At 54.1% G+C, this 18,625-nt stretch overlaps 1 protein-coding gene across 2 annotated transcripts in view; it reads right to left on the bottom strand.

Annotated features, from left to right (window-relative positions):
- The window catches only part of SCUBE1 (signal peptide, CUB domain and EGF like domain containing 1), a 114,652-nt gene that overhangs the window by 78,284 nt on the left and 17,743 nt on the right, over positions 1 to 18,625 (bottom strand). For both annotated transcript variants that reach the window (XM_075553516.1, XM_075553517.1), the window contains exon 3: positions 5,964 to 6,092. In XM_075553516.1, the coding sequence (XP_075409631.1) occupies positions 5,964 to 6,092 (129 nt within the window). The remainder of the gene's footprint in view (positions 1 to 5,963; positions 6,093 to 18,625) is intronic.

Below are 18,625 nucleotides of genomic sequence, written 5' to 3'. Positions count from 1 at the left end.
GCAGGAGATGTCTTCATGGGGGAAAATGCACCGAGAAGCCAGCGCCCAGCTTCGGCAGCGTCCTCCGAGTCAGAGGGAACATCTGGGTCAGTGAAAGGACGCCTGTCGAGGAGGACAGAGCCTCCATACGTGGAGACTGGGGTGGGGGTGGAGAGTGAGTCACGGCTGGTTTTAATTTAGGATGAAAAACAAAATCTTATTCTATTAGCCTAAATATCGCTCATAGGCCCAATTGTGTGGTGCTTGGGATAATATTTTCTCAAGCGGAATGACTGCTATCCGGGTAATCGCCAAGCTGGGAGTCATCATGGGGGGCTGAGCGAGGGTCTCCCCACAGGTCCCAGTTCCCGCTGGCGTTGCTTGCTGCTCGTCTCTGAGAGATTTCTGCAGGGGCCGCCCTAGGAGGACGGAGCTGGCCCCCTTCCAGGGCCGCCACAGGCCGGCTACCTCCACAAGCACATGAGAGAGGCGAGAAAAAGTCCCGTGGTGAAAACACTGGCGGGAAAGTCACTCTCCCGGCGCCTGCTGCAATCCTCTGACTTGGCTGGGAACGCTTTCCAAACGGTAGGTGCTAGTTGCTCCCGGCCCCTCGCCCCGGAGGAATTCTGTGGTGGCCCAAGGACGGGAGGGTTGTCACCACAAGGCAGGACTCTTCATTCGGATGTCTGGGGACTCACCAACCAGGGCTTCAGAAGAACAGTACCCAGAATGGGACAATGACGGGTTGGTGCCCCACTAGACACGGACTCTCCTTTAAAACACAACAGCCGTGTGGGCGCAGCACAGCAACCGTCTCTTGATCAGCTGAGTTGAAAACAGCGGTGCCCGGCTCAAAGCTGGAGGCTCAAAGCCCTGTGTCCAGGCTCCAGGTGAGAATCCAATCTCCCACGTCAGCCCCCGTAAGGGCTCCTGGCGTATCTGCGTAGTCTGTCGCTCAGGGACAAGGATCTGTCATTGTCCCTCATTCTGGCTAGTATTCCTTTTGGCGGCAACCTTACACATTTGTGTCTGTCTGGTTTCCCTCAGTCAGCCATGACTAAACGTGTGAGAGCCAGCTCAGATCCCTGTGGACGGGCTACTCCCCATTCCCTGCCGTCTGGCGGATGCCGACTCACAGGGACCCTGGAGGACAGGGCAGACAGGCCCCGGTGGGTTTCCCAGACTGTCACTCTACGTGGGATGGAAAGGCGCACTGCTCTTCCTCGGGGTGGCCAGCGGCTTTGAACTGCCGACTTTGTGGCTAGAAGCCTAACTCAACCACTATGCCGCCAGGCTCCTTCAGTACATGGAGGAGAGGTGCAAACAGCGTCCCTGTCCCTGTGGGGGACGGATGTGGGGTGAAGCGCAGTGGTTGGCCAGAGACCGGCAGCAGTGCATGGGAGGTGAGGATGAGAGTCTTCTGGTAACCAGTCATCCCCCCCTACCCCGCTCCCCCCGGGACAGGCCCCGGGCTACGGCGTCTTCAGGCTGCACAGTCCAGAGGCTTACCAAGGCCCAGCAGGTCATTCACAGGACCAAGCTGACTGGCAGGGAGCAACCTGAGTGGTAGGAGACCCACACGCCAGCGTGCCCACTCACTGCTGTGGGGTCCCCCGCTCAGACTGAGGCAGGGGGTGGTGGCCTAGTGCTGGGCCCACGTTTAGGAGACTGTGTCGCCCTCATGGAATGAGGAGGGCCCAGGACCAAGGGGTCACGTGTGCTTGGAATACACAGCCGCCCCACTGCTCCCAGGGCCCATGATCCAGAGAGCCTGTCCATTCTGGGAAGGAGAGAGGGCACTTTGGTCCAAAGAACAGCAAAGGCTGGCTCTGGTGCCCACTGGCCTGGCCTGTCAGGGGCTCCCACAGTGCGGGATGGAGCTGGAGGAGGAAATGCTTTCTGGTCCAAAGCTCCTTTGAGAATGGTGGAGTCAAGCCTGCCCCTCCAGACCACTAACCAGCAGCTGAGTTGCTGGTAAAAAACTCATGGTGCCACCTCATGGGCCAGAGCAGACCAGACCTCTGCATCATCGGGTTCTTGTTGGCTGTTGGAAGAAGTTGACTGCCAGACCTTTCTTCCTTGGCATGTCCGGGTGGGCTTGAACCCCCACCCTGCTGCCAGCAGCGGAGCAGGTTCACCATTTGCAGGGGCTCCTCCAGGTCATGGGAAGGACTCTTCGCCGAGAGGGCAAACCGGCATCGTCTCTAGCTTAGGGGGCTTCATGTAAGACTTGGGACCACGGACACATCTGAGAGGTGGGGGGTTTGGGAGCCCCCTTTGTACTCCTGCCACGGTCGCCACTATATTGAGGGTTCGCCGACGGTGGCCGAGCAGGAGGGATGCTGGCAATGCCAAATCTGTATGTGACATCCTCCAGTCTTAACATGTTGACAAAGAACCCGACTGCCAGCGCCAACGACACTCCTTCGAGAATGAAGCAGATGAGGTGGCTGGCCGGAGGAGGAGGACTGTGGGTAGGCTGCTAGAAACTTCTGCCTCCCCATGGCGACAGCACAGGGTACAGCTGCAGAATGTCAAGTCGCCACGTCACTGCGCATGGCTCTCCACTCTCTTCTCCCACTGAGCCCTCTCACCAATCCGCTGGGAGACATTCCTGCCCTGCATCCTAGGTGGGGAATCGAGGCCCTGGCGCTGAAGTGGCTCATCCACAAGCGGGGCACATGAGGAAGAGAGGTCAACTCCCAGCCCAGCTGACGTCTGCACAACGGGCTCCAGATGACCCTTCGTCGGCCTCTGCCATCCCACGCTGCTGCCACTGTCATTTGGTCCCACCGAATCAGTGACCCGTGCACAACAGAACAAAGCCCGGCCCGGCACCCCCTCACCATCGACACCGTGTCAGCCACAGTGTTGCAGCCACTGTGTCCGTCCATCTCACCGAGGGGCTTCTGCATTCCCCAGCATGATGTTGTTCTCCAGGGACAGGCATTTTCTGATAACATGCCCCAAACTACGGGAGACAGGGTCCACTGTCCTGCTTCTAAGGAGCGTTCTGGTTGGACTTGTTTCTCCTGAAGACCAACGAGCTGTTCTTCTGGCTGTCGGTGGCATGCGAGACCCTTGGCACCGATGCCCGGATTCAGAGGCACCGCTCCCTCGGCCATCTTCCCGAGCCACTGCCTGGTGCTGCCATGCAGATGAGGTGTCCACGCGGAACCACGCATTTTAATTCCCATGGCACTTTATGGACAAGGGCGAGATGCCTCGAGAAATAAGCCAGCCACGCGAGGCCACGTGGGCAGCTTGGCCTGGGGCTGGTTGGAGCCAGGGTCTGTGTTCTGTCCTGCTGGAGAAGGCTGCTTCCTGGAGGGGGTTGGGGGTGGGTGGGAAGGCTGCCTCACTTCCCAGCTGAGGAGCAGCAGGGTGAGCCTTTCCTGGCTGCCATCGGTGGCACTAGGAGGCACAGAAGGTGGCAAGCTCTCTTTGGGGTAGGGGGTAGGGGTAGGGGAGGTGTACCCAACTCATTTAAAGGGATCAGGTTCAACAAAATGATGTGACTACTGTGTTACAGACCCAGAGGCCGGGCTTCACTGTCCATCTGGGGAGGACGCTGAGAGCAAGGATGTGCCTGCTGCAGCCCAGGATCCCCAGCAGCGAGACAGTGGCAATCTCGCCCCAGGAAATGCCCACAGGTGACAGATGGACTCTGTCCACCAGGGCTCAGGGCCAGGGGCCCCTCAAGATCCTCCACGGTCCTGGACTCGGTGACCCCAACTTGGACCTGATGAGAGGGCACAGGACCCCTCTGGCAGGAGAGCAAACGGAGGCACAGAGAGGTGTAGTAACTGACCAAAGGCCACATAGCCGACAACCGGCAGAGACAGTATGCGAGCCTAGGATTTGTTCCCAGGGCATAGTGGTTTCTGAGTTGAGCGCTAGCTACGAGACCAGCAGTTCAAAACCAACAGGAGAAGGAGGAGGCTTTCTGCTCCCATAGTCACAGTCTCAGAAACTCAAAGGGGCTGCGAATTGAAAGGTCGGTGGTTCAAACTCACCAACTGCTCCACGGGAGAAAGGTGGCAGTCTGCTGCAGTCATGACGACAGGCTTGGAAACCCTAAGGGGGCAGTTCTACTCTGTCCTAGGGGGTGGCTGTGATCTGAATTGACCCCACGGCACACAACCACGCCCACTTTACCACACATAAATGTAACTCCCTGCCATCAAGTCGGTGCTGCTCACAGGGACCCTGCAGAACAGAGTGGACCTGCCTCGGGGTCCAGGACTATCACTCTTCACGGGAGTAGGAAGTTTCGTCTTTCTCCTGCGGAGTGGCTGGTGATTGTGAACTGCCGACCTTGTGGCTGGCAGCTCAGCCCCTCTGCCACCAGGGTTCCTCGCCAAGCACGAGGGCCGACGGAGTCGCCACGATGTGAAACGAGAGGCCACAAGACGGGCGGCTCCTCTCTCGCTTCGCTGACCTCTCGTGGCGGAGTCCACATCCACTCTCCTCCCCTGGGAAAGGTGAGTGGTCCCCATTGCAGTGAACTGAAGCTTGTCCCGAGCCAGGGAACTCTGCTCCCTCTGTGACTACGCTCGCCCTCAACACCCCAGCCCAGCCTCAGGCAGTCACCCACGGCCCTCGCCTCGGGCGTGGCCTCCACTGACTAATGTCTCCCAACTGCCAGAGAGTCCCCTCCTGGTGGGCACCCTCCGAGGCTAGGGCCCCTTCTGCGCCAGTCCCCTGGGGCTGCCGCTGCAACCTCAGCATCAGCACTGAGATTAAGTGTAATGACACCACCTCACAGAGCTGTTTCCTCTAACGAGTGTGTCTTGAGAGCCCGCCCGCAGTACACGGAGAACAGGCAGGGGCTCCGAGGGCCATCCCGGCTCTGGGGAAGATCTCCGGCGTCCTGGGGCCCCTGTGCCTGGCACCAGCAGACCGGCAGGCCCGGCGGAAGGCTCGTTGGGTCCTCCTGGAAGTGGCCACCTTGAAAACCATAAATGGTCGCATGGAAACCAGAGGAAAGAGACACGGTAGTCCCCGTGTCAGCTCTGAGCCCCAACCATTAGAGGATGCCCCCCCCCCAACGCCTCAACATGCTCCGTGTTCAACCTCAGAGGGGTGGCCACGTCCCCGAGCGCAGCAGCATGGCCTCTGTGTTGATTACAGATGCCGGCCATCTCCCCCTACACTGGATCACTGCATCCTTGCTTGCAAGCCGGTAGCACTTCAGAGCGGGGAAGGCTGAGGCTCAGAGAGCTCGCGGATGGTCACAGCTACTGAGCACCAATTGCTGGGCTGGCTGCTCGGGGCTCTCAGGACACTGCCGTAGTCACTGCTCACAAGGCCTCTGCCAGGCAACTTCCCAGACAACCTCCTTGAACCAATGGGGCCATGTGTCTGTGGCCGTGATGTGGATGGAGCCCCCCCTTTGGCTCCATTGAACACTGCCTCGTGCCACTCAGCAGCCGTGACCCAAGGGGGTTTGGGATCCACATCCTTTCTCCCAGGAGGTGGGGTTCCTCTGTTACTACCCCTGACCACCTCCAGTCAGCCAGGCATCAGACTACCGCTTGTCAGCTTCGCGTGACCAGGACTGTCTGGCCCCTGACTCGATTTCAGCTCGTGGCCCGCACTCATCTCTGACAAGAGCACCCACAGGAGGCCGCAGAAAAAGGGCTGGAGCACACTCGATGCTAACAGTATAAGGCAAGGCTCGAACCAGGCCGACCATCTGCTCGGCCCGAGGGAAGACCGGAAGGGCCTGTACCAGCCTCGCTAAAAATGGGCTGCCGCCTCTCACCTCCTCCCGACTCTTCTACGTGATTCCAATTTTATGTGTCAAGCTTGCACAACCCTTATAAACTTTATAGGGCTGGTTTAAAATAAACACTTGAGTCACGGGACTCGGGAGTTATGTAAGAGACCTCACGGAGCCACGGGAAAGGCCGGCTTGCCCCGGTCCTCCCTGCCGGCCGGAACCAAGGCACGGGCTGGTGTGGGCCCGGCAGCTCACTCACCCAGGCAGTTATGTCCGTCGTGCGCCAGCGTGAAGCCGTCGAAGCAGGTGCACCGGTAGTTCCCCGGGATGTTGATGCACTCGTGGACACAGCCCCCGTTGTAGTAGTCGTTCTCACACTCGTCGATGTCTGCAAAGCGAGGGGGCAGCCAGGGTCAGAGGGAGAGCCCGGGGTCCTCCCACCCCCACTGAGGACACCCCCAGGACACGATGAGCTCAGGGATGACTCAGCAGGTATGCACGAAGGTTCTTGTTGGTGGCTGGGGACGCAAGCAATATGAAGAGCAAGATCTGGCTCTGAAGCAAGGCTGGCCACCGCCTTCATGGGCAGGGCCAGGTGAGGGGTGTGGCCCAAGCACCCTCGCTACCTGATTTCATCCACTGGTCACAACCAGGAGAAGACTCCAATCCCACCCATATCTGCCTCCCGTAAAAGTCTCTTAACACTCAGTGCCCAGGAACTGGCTAGCCAGGCTGCTTGAGAAATTCACTGCCACTGAGTTGATTCCGACTCATAGCAACTCTATGGGACAGGGTAGAACTGCTCCTGTGGGTTTCTCAGACCGTAGCTCTTGATGGGATTAGAAAGTCTCATCTTTCTCCCATGGGATGGCTGGTGGTTTCGAACCACTGACTTTGCGGTTAGCAGCCCCACGTGCAACCTTCTATGTCACCAGGGCTCCTTGGCTACTTGAAAGCCTAGAAAATGCCAAGCTCATTATGTATGCAGTGGGGGGTGTTGGATAAAATGAACCCTGAGCACAGCATGAAAGACAACCACCCCCCCAAATGTAACCCCTAGAATGAGAGAAAAACCCATGGACTCCCCCAGATAGTTTTCTTCCACGTCAGAGTCGGAAGGCTGGATTTCTGAGGCTCCTGTTTCCTGTTCTAACAAAGGCATCTGTCTTGGCGACAATGGCCAGTGGTCTTTGGAAAGGCCACTCGGCTTGCTGTTGGTGAGTTTTTCAACATTCCCCAGAGGGGAATGGACTCTGGAGTTCCAGGGAGATTGGAGAGCCCCCAGGGAGGGACAAGATTAGCCCTCGTTAATATTCAGTGGCCTGCTTCAATGTCCAAGCTCTGCTCCCAGCACTTGATGCTGCACGTGAACATACTGACGAGGTACAATCATCATCGCCCCAGTTTTAGAAGAGTAATGGAGGAATTTGGTCACAAGGAGGCTAAAAAGTTGCCCAAAGCCACATGCCCAAGAAGTGGTCCGAGTAGGATTCATGAACCGCACAGGTCAGGCAGGACAGCTCAATGACGCTTGGCGGCGCACCTCTGGGAATGCCCACCGTGGTGGCCGTGGGCAAAAGTCAGGTGACCAGATTTTAACATTGGTAAAGCGGGACACCAGCGGGACACCATTGATAAAACTCAGATTCTGGCGAAATAGCCACACGGCAGCTGAAAACCATATACCCCAGCTTGTCATGCATTCTTTCCAAAAATTGGAACTTTTTTAAAACGCCGCAGGGCGCGGGAAACATTGCTAAAAATCGGGACTGTGCCCAAAAGCGGACGCGAGGAACACGCTACAAAGGCCTGGTGCACACGCTCCGTCCGCTGCCGGCTCTCCACACTCCCCTGGACGAAGTCACCGGGCTTGCCCACCTCAACCAACACAGACCGCCACTTCCTGCGGTCAAGGAATAGCATGGACATACTTCGGCACGAGGCGAACCGGAAGTGACGCCAACACACAGCGGAACCGGAAGTGACGTCAGCCAACCGGAACCGGAAGTGTCTGGCACCCGGGGCGGGGAAAGTAGGGACAAATGTACCAGGTCGCAGGAGGGGGTTGAGGATGGGCTCCAGCTACATAAACAGGGAGGGGGCAGCCTGGGAAAGAGAGGGAGCTGGGGGCACGCCTGATCACCCCTGGAAAGCCTGAGGAGTTGGTATGCTCTGTCCACGCTGCTCTGCGGGGGTTGAGCTGCACTCAGTACGAGAAACTCCCGGAGGCCAGTTAACGGCTACTGGGAAAGAATACCACAAAGCAGAAGCTGCCTTAGAAGGCAGCGAGGCCCTGGCGGCCAGAGGTGACCCAGCACCTGCCTGCACAGCTACTGGTGAGCAGAGGGGACTCTGGCAGTGAAAGCCGCAGCGTCTGAAGCAGCCCACCCACCAGACAGCTACATACGCAGGAGTAGATTGGCCTGAGTCTCCAAAACACGGGGCTTACTCCACTTGGCACCCACCTTGCTCAATCCCCTGGACAATTCTCCAGGGCCAGGAGGCTGACTCAGTTCTGCAACTCACTTGAATTGGTTTGAAGGTGGAATTTAATGCACTTAGCTAGGATTTTATAAAGGCGGAGGGATACTGATCATTCTTCAATCTCGGTTTGGAGCCCTGACACTTGTCCCAGGCACACCAATTTAACTTCCTCTCCCTCCCTGCTTGTGTAGCTGGAATCCGTCCTCAACCCCCTCCTGTGACCTGGTACATTTCTCCCTACTTTCTCACCCCTGTTGCCAGACACTTCCAGTTCTATTTAGCTGAAGTCCTTTCCGGTTCTGCTGTGTATGGGCGTCACTTCCGGTTCCACCTCACGCCGAAGTATGTTCGTTGCTATTCCTTGACTGCAGGAAGCCATGGAAAAGCAAGGAGGCCCGGCTTCAACTCACCAGCTTTCCTCAGCCTGCTCCTCCCTGGGGTTCACCATGTCTCCTTCCCATCCAGTCACCCACCGAAGGGTGTTTTTCTCTATATGCTTGGCATGGACACAATGGACACACTGGCTGCCCATTGCCATAGGATTGTCAGTCTAACTGTCATCTCTTACCTAATCCGCCCGGGCAGTCCCCCAACTATTCCCTCCCTCCCCTTAATTGAACAGTCAACTCAGGGTCCTCGGGGAGGACCCTAAACAATCTATTTTAAACAGTACTTACTCTTGGATTAGCATTAACAGCTGCTCTTGGTCCCAGAGTGAGCATGTGACTTAGGTTGGATCAGTTGGACTAGGGGGAGGATTTATCGTCCATGCACGGGTAAAAGTCCATGTACCTCTGAAGGAAGTATGTATATGCCCACCACTGAAACATATATTAGCCCATTTCCTTTTCACAACTATCCTCTGGAGTGAGTGTTTTAAGTGACATTTTGTGGCAGAACAAAATAAAGTGCAGAGAGGTCAGGTACTCACTCTGCCATAGTGGTAGAACAAAGATCAGAACTAAGGTCATTCAGCCAATGAAGCCCAGGCTCTTTCTAATAAGTTAGAATGACACGGGAGACATTAGCTATGTGCTCCATACATGTGACTTCACTTTTGATGCATCTGTAATGTGCACCTGAAAGTATTATTTAATCATGCAAATACTCATTCACACATCCATCTTCCCAGGCTCACTCTTCATCCATCCATCTACATGCATACACACCCAAACACATACCCATCCAAATGCCCAAGTATCTAGCCAGGCATGCATTCATGCGGTCGTCCATCCAAACAACCATTAACCAACCACCACCCATAACCTACCTATACAAATGCCAGTCCAGCCATACTTACAGCCATCCATTCCATTCATGCTAAAATATATCCTTCTAAATATCTAGTCAACCACTATTTATCTTCAAGCCTTTAAGAAACCCCCCCAGCAATATTACCATTTAATAGTCGGGCACCATCAGCTTTCTTCACCACATTTGCTTATGCACCCATTTTGTCTTCAGCGATTCACAGAATGGTAGGCCATTAGAACAAAGTGTTCTTGCATTGAGGGAGTACTTGATTAGAAGCCCAATGTCCGTCTGCTACCTTAATAATTAACATATAAATATATCTTCATATATCTATGTCCCTATTGTTATATCATGAGGTGTCAACAGGATCAGGTATCAGGCATCAGAAGACCGAGAACAAACAATCATATCGATGCGAATGAGTGGGGGTGGAGTGGAGACCCAAAGCCCATCTGTAGACTATTGGACATCCCCTCACAGAAGGGTTACAAAGAAGGGATGAGCCAGCCAGGGTGCAGTATAGCGTCAACAAAACACAACATTCCTTTAGTTCCTTAATGCTTCTTCCCCCCTACTATCACAACCCCAGTTCTACCTTACAAATCCACTAGACCAGAGCATATAAACTGTTACAGAGAAGAGCTCTTGACACATCGAATCCAGGACAGGTAAACTCCTCAGGAACAATAATGGGAGTAGCGATACCATGAAGGTAAGGGGAAGGTGGGGGAGAAAAGGGGCACCAATTGCAATGATTGACGTATACGTCATTGCATGTGTTCTGTGAGTCTGAATAGGACTTTAGAGATTGGTATCCGACATATGGGCTAATATCAGACTTATGGACTTGGACTGGACTGGGCTGGGCTGTTTTCTCAATGTTCAATTGTTCTTGTATATAAAGCTCTTTCCTATATATATGAGTGTCCATGAATTTGTTTCGCTAGTCCACCCAGACGCACACATTATAAGAGTGTGTCTCTGTCTCCAAGGAGGAAATACCAGAATTCCCAGAATCCTCAGGAGAAGGCCATGCCCACACAGAGGCCTCATTGGCTATCATCTAATTGATAGACTAGACTCTGCCCCTTCACTCTTAACTTAATCCTCTCAAGTCCCAAATGGACACCAGATTATGTAGCTACTCCTCCCCTCCATTGTGCCAAACAGCAGAAATATGGGTGAAGGGAGAGAGCAGACAGTGTAAGATATGAAAATAATAATTTATAATTTATCAAGGGTTCATAATGGTGCGGGAGGGAGAAAAAACGAGGAGCTGAAGCCAAGGGCTCAAGAAGAAAGAAAATGTTTTGAGAATGATGATGACAACAAATGTACAAATGTGCTTGATACAATGGATGTATGTGTGGACTGTGATAAGAGTTGTACAAGCAAAAAAAAAAAAGAGTTGTACAAGCCCTCAATAAAATGATTTTTTTAAAGTTACAGTCCCAAGGGCTCAAATAGAATGTAAATGTTAGAAAATGATGATGGCAACATATGTACAAATGCACTTGACACAATGAATGTATGGATTGTTTTAAGAGCTGTAAGAGACCCCAATAAAATGATTAAAAATAATAAGAAATACATATCCAGTCAGCTGGCTGTCTTTCCATTCATCATGTATTCACCCACTTGGATGCCTACCTATCCAACCATTTATCTAGTCAAGCACACCTCCATCTATTTATCTAAATATTCAACCATCAACCATCCTATTGTGTCTAAACATTTTGATCCATGTATTCACTGGTCCTAATATCCGCCCATCTATCCAGGTGGCATGCGTGCACCCACCACACTCACACACTTTTACACAGTTCACACAATCTCCCACTAGTCCACATTCTCACAGTAACACACTCTCCATCACCTTCACTCACACATTCACAAGTGCACTCACATGCACACACCCATAGGGGCATGCTCACAGGCACTCTCTCACACATCTGCTGACACTGGCACACTCACACATTCTCATAACTCCTCCACGCTCACGCACCCCCCCCTCTCTCACACACACACACGGAGAGAGAAATTCCTATGCACTTATTAACCTATCTAGCCATCTACTCACCCATCCATTTAAACCTAGTTCACCCACCTATCCACTTCTCAAACCCAAGCAAGTGGCTTAGAGAATATATAAATAATATTTGTAGAAAGGTTAGAACAAAGGCAGGATGGGGGTCAGGGGAATCTTCAAATACAAGGATTTAAGGTTAAGATAAATTCAGTGACGGTAAACATACAGAAGAAGTACATTCATAGAGTTTGGTACAATGACCAAAGGCAGGCCACAAATAAGCTCTGAGCTTCCTAGAAGCCAAGGCAAAGAAAGAAACATAATTGGTCAGCATTTCACCATGTCTATACATTGGAATGTAGCCAGCTCCTTTCCTGGTGGCCAAGTCTGAGAAAAATGTCTCTCCCCATGATTAGGAAAATCGTATACCTTGATTTGCCTGGCATTGTTGTTGGGCGTAAACGGTAGCCTTTTCATGATGAAAGTGGTAAGTGCTTTGGCCACTATGTATACCCAGAAGAAGTTGCTCTCTAGTATGCAGTGGCCAAGGCATTTGGACATGAACGGGAAGGTTGGAGGTTGAAAACCACTAGGTGGGGCAGTCTGCTTTTGTTCACCTGGCAGGCCTAGAAATCCTTAGGGGCAGTTCTACTCTGTTCTATGTGGTCACTCTGAGTTCAAATGAACTTGGTGATACCAGATTTGGTTTGTGAATTTGGTATACCCAACTCCCTGGGCTACAGGAAGGGCCACAGGGGAGAGAAGGGCACAGAGGGAGGCTTACCAGTGACTGTGATGATGCCCAGTGCACCCCGAGACCCTTGCTGACTCTCTCCCACGACCCCTGGATGCTATTACCACCCCCATTTTACAGAGGTGGAAATGGAGGCTCAGACCAACTTGTCTAGGATTGAAACAGACCCTCTGGGTCCACAGCCTTTCCCATCATCCCTGGGAGTTCAATTCAAGGAGGAGTGTTGTGGTTTAAATGATCCACACGTGACCGTCTTTATCCTGTGAACTTGCCGGCCTGGTCATCTCTATCATGCAATTGGATTTTATAATCAAGTAGAGAAGCTCAGAGCTTGATGGGAACTCTCAGGTCATCCTGTCTGGTTTCAACCAAAGCTAAGGCCCCAGACCCCGTACAATATGGCTTCTCCCAATTTCCAGGGGAGAGACTCAAGGTATGGTGGGTGGGTGGGGTAAAGTAGACTTGACTTCCCAGCAGTCCCCCTCGCTTTTGCCTCCTCCTTTCTGCCACTCTGCCTGCTAGCATCACCAGCTCCATAATTGGTACCCAGTTATACCAACATCACCTCTCTGCTTTCAGTCCTGGGGCTCTGCACTCCCCCAGGATCTAGTCTGAACCCAATCCCCTCCTCATCTGGCCCCATTGACTTCTTCCCTCCATGCTCTGCTCCCGCCACTCCCAGATGCAGGGAAGATGCTCCAGTGTGCACTCATGGAGAAGAGTGAGGAGTCAAACCCCACCGCTCTGGTATCAGACATCGAAGAACAAAAGATCATACCACTGTGTGCTCACCTTCCTGACACGATCGCTGAAGACAAACGTGTGCATAAGCAAATGTGGTGAAGAAAGCTGATGGTGCCCGGCTATCAAAAGATATAGCATCTGGGGTCTTAAAGGCTTGAAGGTAAACAAGAGGCCATCTAGCTCAGAAGCAACAAAGCCCACATGGAAGAAGCACGCCAGCCTGTGTGACCACGAGCTGTCGAAGGGATCAGGTATCAAGCATCAAAGAACCAAATATCATATCATTGTGAATGAGGGGGAGTGCAGTGTATGGACCCAAAGTCCATCTGTAGGCAACTGGACATCCCCTTACAGAAGGGTCGTGGGTAGAAGACAAGCCAGTCAGGATGCAGTATAGCAACGATGAAACATACATCTTTCCTCTAGTTCCTCAATGCTTTCTCCTCCTCCCCACCCCTGCACTATCATGATCCCAATTCTACCTTACAAATCTGGCTAGACCAGAGGATGTACACTGTACAGATAGGAACTGGAAACATAGGGAATCCAGGATAGATGATCTCTTCAGGACCCAGTGGTGAGAGCGGTGATACCTGGATGGTGGAGGGAAGGTGGGGTAGAAAGAGGGAACTGATTACAAGGATCTACATATAACCCCCTCCCTGGGGGATGGACAACAGAAAAGTGGGTGAAGGGAGACACCGGACAGTGTAAGATATGACAAAATAACACTATGAATTAAAAAAGGTTCACGAGGGAGGGGAAAAATGAGGAACTAATACCAAGGACTCAAGCAGAAAGCAAATGTTTTGAGAATGATGATGGCAACAAATGTACAAATGCGCTTGACACAATGGATGGATGTATGGATTGTGATGAGTTTTACGAGCCTCCAATAAAATGAGTGAAGAAACCACCACTCTAGGAAATCCTTTAGCTGGGCCTCCACAGACACAGTCTGGGGTGGGGGTGGGGGGGGGTGTCCGCCACTAGCATCCAATGTAACTACCAGTGTCTAGGGTGGCCATGTAGGGACCAGGGGTTCTCAACCTCCCTAATGCCATGACCCTTTCATACAGTTCCTCATGTGGTGGTGACCCGCAACCATATTATTTTCGTTGCTACTTCATCACTGTCATTTTGCTACTGTGATGGGGTCGTTTGATCCCCAAAGGGGTCGCGACCGCAGGTTGAGAACCATTGCTAAAGGCCAGGAGCAGACCATCACCTGCATCCTTTCATCCACTGCCAGGCAGGTGAGTCAACTCACGGCAGCCCTGCATGGGGCTGCTGGGAAAGCCCTTGATAGGAATGGATGACCTCTCCTCTCTTGCTCAGAGAAGCTGGTGGGCTTGAACTGCTGACCTGCAGTTAACAACCCAAGACCTAACCCACAGTACCAGCAGGGCTCCCTATAGACATTTTATTGAATTGTTTATTTTGCTTGTTCACTGAATATGCTAAATTTAGATGTGGGGAGTGGGCCCCCGGCTGAGCACACGCCTATGTCACATATCTAGCCCAAAACCTCATGCCTGTATCTGCCTGGCAAACCCTAACTGCCAACTTGACTCGCATTGACCCTCAGCATGGTCCGGTCAGGGTCTCAGGATGCCCACTGTCCCCGCCCACCCCCAGCCCCTGCCAACTCATGAGTCTATCTCTCCTACCAGCCCAAGCCTCACTCCCCCCGGGCTGGGATCTGGCACAGACTGGGCCTGTGTTATCAGAACTTCAGTCCTGGTTCAGCACTTGTGCCTAAGTCTGAGGACACTCAGAGTGGCCCGGTTGGCGGCGTGCTGGACATGGCACCCTCCAGGGCTGGCCCAGTCAGGTGGAGTCTGTCATCCAGCCAGAAGGCATCACTGGGGCCACCCAATGAGCTTCTTAGAAATGGATGTCTTCTGGGGGTGGAGGAGGAGAGAGCGTGGGAGCGCTGAGCGCCCTGGCTCGGAGGCAGGGACTTCTGCACAGCCCGGGAAGCGGAGGGACTCTTGCCTCCATTTTACGGATATATTTAGTAAGCCATTCTACTCTCATACCGGGAGCCCTGGCGGGGTAGAGGTTACCCGCTGGGCCGTGAGCTGCGTGGTCGGCAGTTTGAAACCACTGGCAGCTCTGCGGGAGGAAGGCTGGCCTTTCTCCTCGGTAACCAGTGACCACCTCGAACCCGCAGGGTGGCTGTTACGAGTTGGCGTGGACTCGAGGCTGTGAGTGTGGCTTCTGGGGCTTGGTTCTCCTCCCATCCAGATTCCTCCCAAGAGACCAGTCCCTAGAGAAGGACGCTGTGCTTGGGGACGCAGAGGGGCAGTGGCAAAGAGGACGGACCTTCAACCAGCGGGCTGTCTCCGTGGCGTCAAACCTAAGGACACTGTGAGAACGGCACAGAGCTGGCCAGTGTCTGGTTCGTTCTGCTGCACCCGGGGCTGCTGGCATCTCACAACAACAACAACAACAACGAAGCTTCAGTCTCAGAAACCCCCCAGGGGCACTGCTACCCTGTTCTAGAAGGCTGCCGTGAGTTGCCATCGACTCAGTGGCAGTGAGCTTGGACTTGGTTCTCAAAAGGAGAACCTCACATTCACTGTCACGGACTCGGTGCCGACTCAGAGGGACCCGACAGGGCCCGACAGAACTGTCGACACGGTGGCTCTTCACCGGAGTCAAAAGCCTTCTCTTTCTCTCGAGGAGAGGAGAGTGGTTTCGAACTGCTGCCCTCGTGGTGGGCAGCCCGACACCTAGACCCCTGTGTCCAATGTCCTGTGTGTGACGGCCTCGTGTGAATTCTCAGGTCCAGGGGCGGCAATGGTCCTTGCCTGCGGGCAGAGAAGGAGCAGCCACCAACAGCAGGGCTGAGGACGCCTCTGAGGCCTGATGCAGGAGCACCCCGGCTCCTGCCCCAGCTCGGCATGCCATCCTCTATTTAATGACAGCTCAATTCCCCACAGAAGACAGCTGCCCACAGCCAGCCAGCAGAGAAACCCGAGTGGAGAACCAACTGCTCATTATGGGATTTCCATCCGGTCACAGGGTTCTATTTCTCCCCCGAGAAAAACCGGCAGCTTGCACCCAATCTCCTACATGTGGGTATGCGCCGTCCACACTGGTTTGGACTCTGGGTGATGGGTTCAATTCGTGTCTCTGTCTCTCTCCCCACCCTCAACTCCATGACTCAGAATGAATTCTTGCCGCCGCATAAAACACCGACTTTGTCAGTGGCGCCTCCCGCCCCGACACCAAGCCCATGCCATCGAGTCAATGCCGACGGAACAGGGTAGAACTACCCCGTGGGTGTCCGAGACGGTTGATCTTTACGGGGGCAGAAAGCCTCGTCTTCCTCCTGTGGCACGGCTGGTGGGTTTGAGCACCTGACTTTGTGATGAGCAGAGTCCAGTGTGGGCTCCCAGGGCTCCTTCTGTGGAACCTGGCTTGAGACACGTCTCAGGCAGAGTCAGCACTCCCCCTTGTTCTACTGGAATACCATTCTCTGCCCTCCTGGAATGCAGGCCCACCTGGAATGTTCTCCAGAGGAGGATAGCAGAAGCAGCCCCACCGGCCACGCTGCAGACGGCTCCTCAGTCTCCTGGCTTCTCCTTGGAAATGGCACTTTGAGCGACATTCCTCACGGGCCGCTCTGGAACAAAGCCCCTTCCAGGCTGGGCCTCTGGCCGGTGGTCTTTCCCTTTGTCCCAGCCCTGCATGGACAGGGCAGCCCTTCTTGGAGAGACCCCAGAGGAATCCACCTTAATCCGGTTTGCTGGCTAATTACACGGCCAGGAGGGCCCCTTTGTCTGGTGCAGGCTCGCAGGAAGGATTAAGCCTTCTGCCTCCGGTGGGCCAGGGTTCAGCTCGGGGTCCGTACTGACTGGTAATGAAACCCATGCTTGGAGGGCCCCTGCGTCCATCCATCAAGTGTCCTCTCGGGCGGAGACAATGGCCGGAGTGGGCCCAGCAGTTAATTACAGGGAAGGTCAAAGGTCAGGCCAGATCCACTCCTAGGGGTCTATGTCTCATTCCCCACTGCTCACAAGCCCCAGCACAGAGGAGGCGACACCCCGCTTGTTGGATTTCAGTGGCTTGGGGGCCTTCTCTCCCTATGACCATGCCATCCTTCTGCTCACGCTGCCAGGGACCACTTTCCCCTCCAGAATCACCCACTCATGTCCCCAGGCTGGGTGCCAACATCACCCCTCCACGCGGCCTGTGCTGAGTTGCTGACAGATGTGCCCCTTCCACTCCCAGGCTGGCCCCATGGTCTCTCTGACCACCAGACCCTAAAACCAAGCCCATTGTTGTCCAGTCATTTCCGGCTCTTAGCAAGCCCACAGCTTCACAGGAGAACTGCTCCGTAGGGCTTCCTGATCCAGGCCTTTCTTCCGCAGCACCTCTGAATTTGAGGCTATAAGTCCTTTGGGGGTGAGCTTGTTCAGCCAGAGCCTCAGCCTCTGGGGTTCGGGCTCCCAATGGCATGGTTCCTTTCCGTACGATGACTCTGAGAGCTGGGTGCCGGCACCCCCATTTCACAGCGAAGAAAACCGAGGTTCAGAGAAGTTACCTGACCTACCCGGGGCCACACAGTGGATACGAAGGGGACCAAGAATTGAGTCCGGCGGCCTGACTTTAATGCACTGCTGTCTCAGTACCGCAGATTCACAGACCGCATTTCCCCATGTCACGCGCCCTCTCAGATCACGCACACAGCATGATTCAGGGACTACGGACACAAGAGGGCCCTTGGAAGGTTTGTGACGACTGTGTGACTTGCGAGTTATTTGCATAAAAACACAGTACGCTTGGATTCCATTCCCAGGATGTCCATGCCCAGAAGACTGAAGAAGAATCGAGGAATACTGGAAGTACTAAAAGCAAACCAATCGGTCTTGGCAGAAGGACAGCCAGCCTGCTCCTTAGAGGCAAGGATGGAGAGACTCGGTCTCATGTGCTTGGGACACATTGTCAGGAGAGATCGGTTCCCTGGAGAAGGACATCAATTTGGTAAGTAGAGGGGCAGAGGAACAAAGAGGAAGATGCCCGAGGAGACGGACTGACCTGCTGGCTTGAACAATGGACTCAAACCCGACCACCATTGAGTGAGGACGGCGGGAGACTGGGCCGTGTTTGGTTCTGTGCTCCACGGGGTCACTATGGGTTGGAACCAGCTTGAGGGCACTCAACCACATGAACCAAGTTTCTCGGCTTGCCTTTGCCAGGGGGCACACGGCTCCGCAGGGCACTGACAGTGCCGCACTCCCACTTGGAGGGGGTGGCCTGTAAGGCACGTGGTTTCAGTTTCGATGAAGGTTCTGTACAAACAAGGCCAACAGAGCCGTGGCCTCTTCCCTGGCTGAGTCTCCCAGGCTCTGCGAACAAGTTTCTCACTAGGACTGGACCTCCAAGACCACCTGCCCAGCCCAGGGTCCTGGTGGGCTCGGCTGCTCGCAGACTGACAGGGAGTTTGCCACCAAACCATAGTGACCAGACTAGCTCCTTTTTCTGTTTTACTCACAAACGCTTCGATCCCCCTCGCTCATCCCCCCAGGGGGGCTGCGCCTGGCTTCTCTATCAGACCTCAGTGGGATTGAAGCACTGTGGCCCTAGGCTGGCTGACCCGTCGGAAGACCTGGAGAGTGGTGTGAGAGGGGCCCTCAGCCCAACG

This window comes from Tenrec ecaudatus, chromosome 6 (genome assembly GCF_050624435.1).
Source record: "Tenrec ecaudatus isolate mTenEca1 chromosome 6, mTenEca1.hap1, whole genome shotgun sequence".
NCBI lineage: Eukaryota > Metazoa > Chordata > Mammalia > Afrosoricida > Tenrecidae > Tenrec > Tenrec ecaudatus.
Note: the sequence above shows the minus strand (reverse complement) of the source record. Positions and strands in the feature narration are given on the sequence as shown.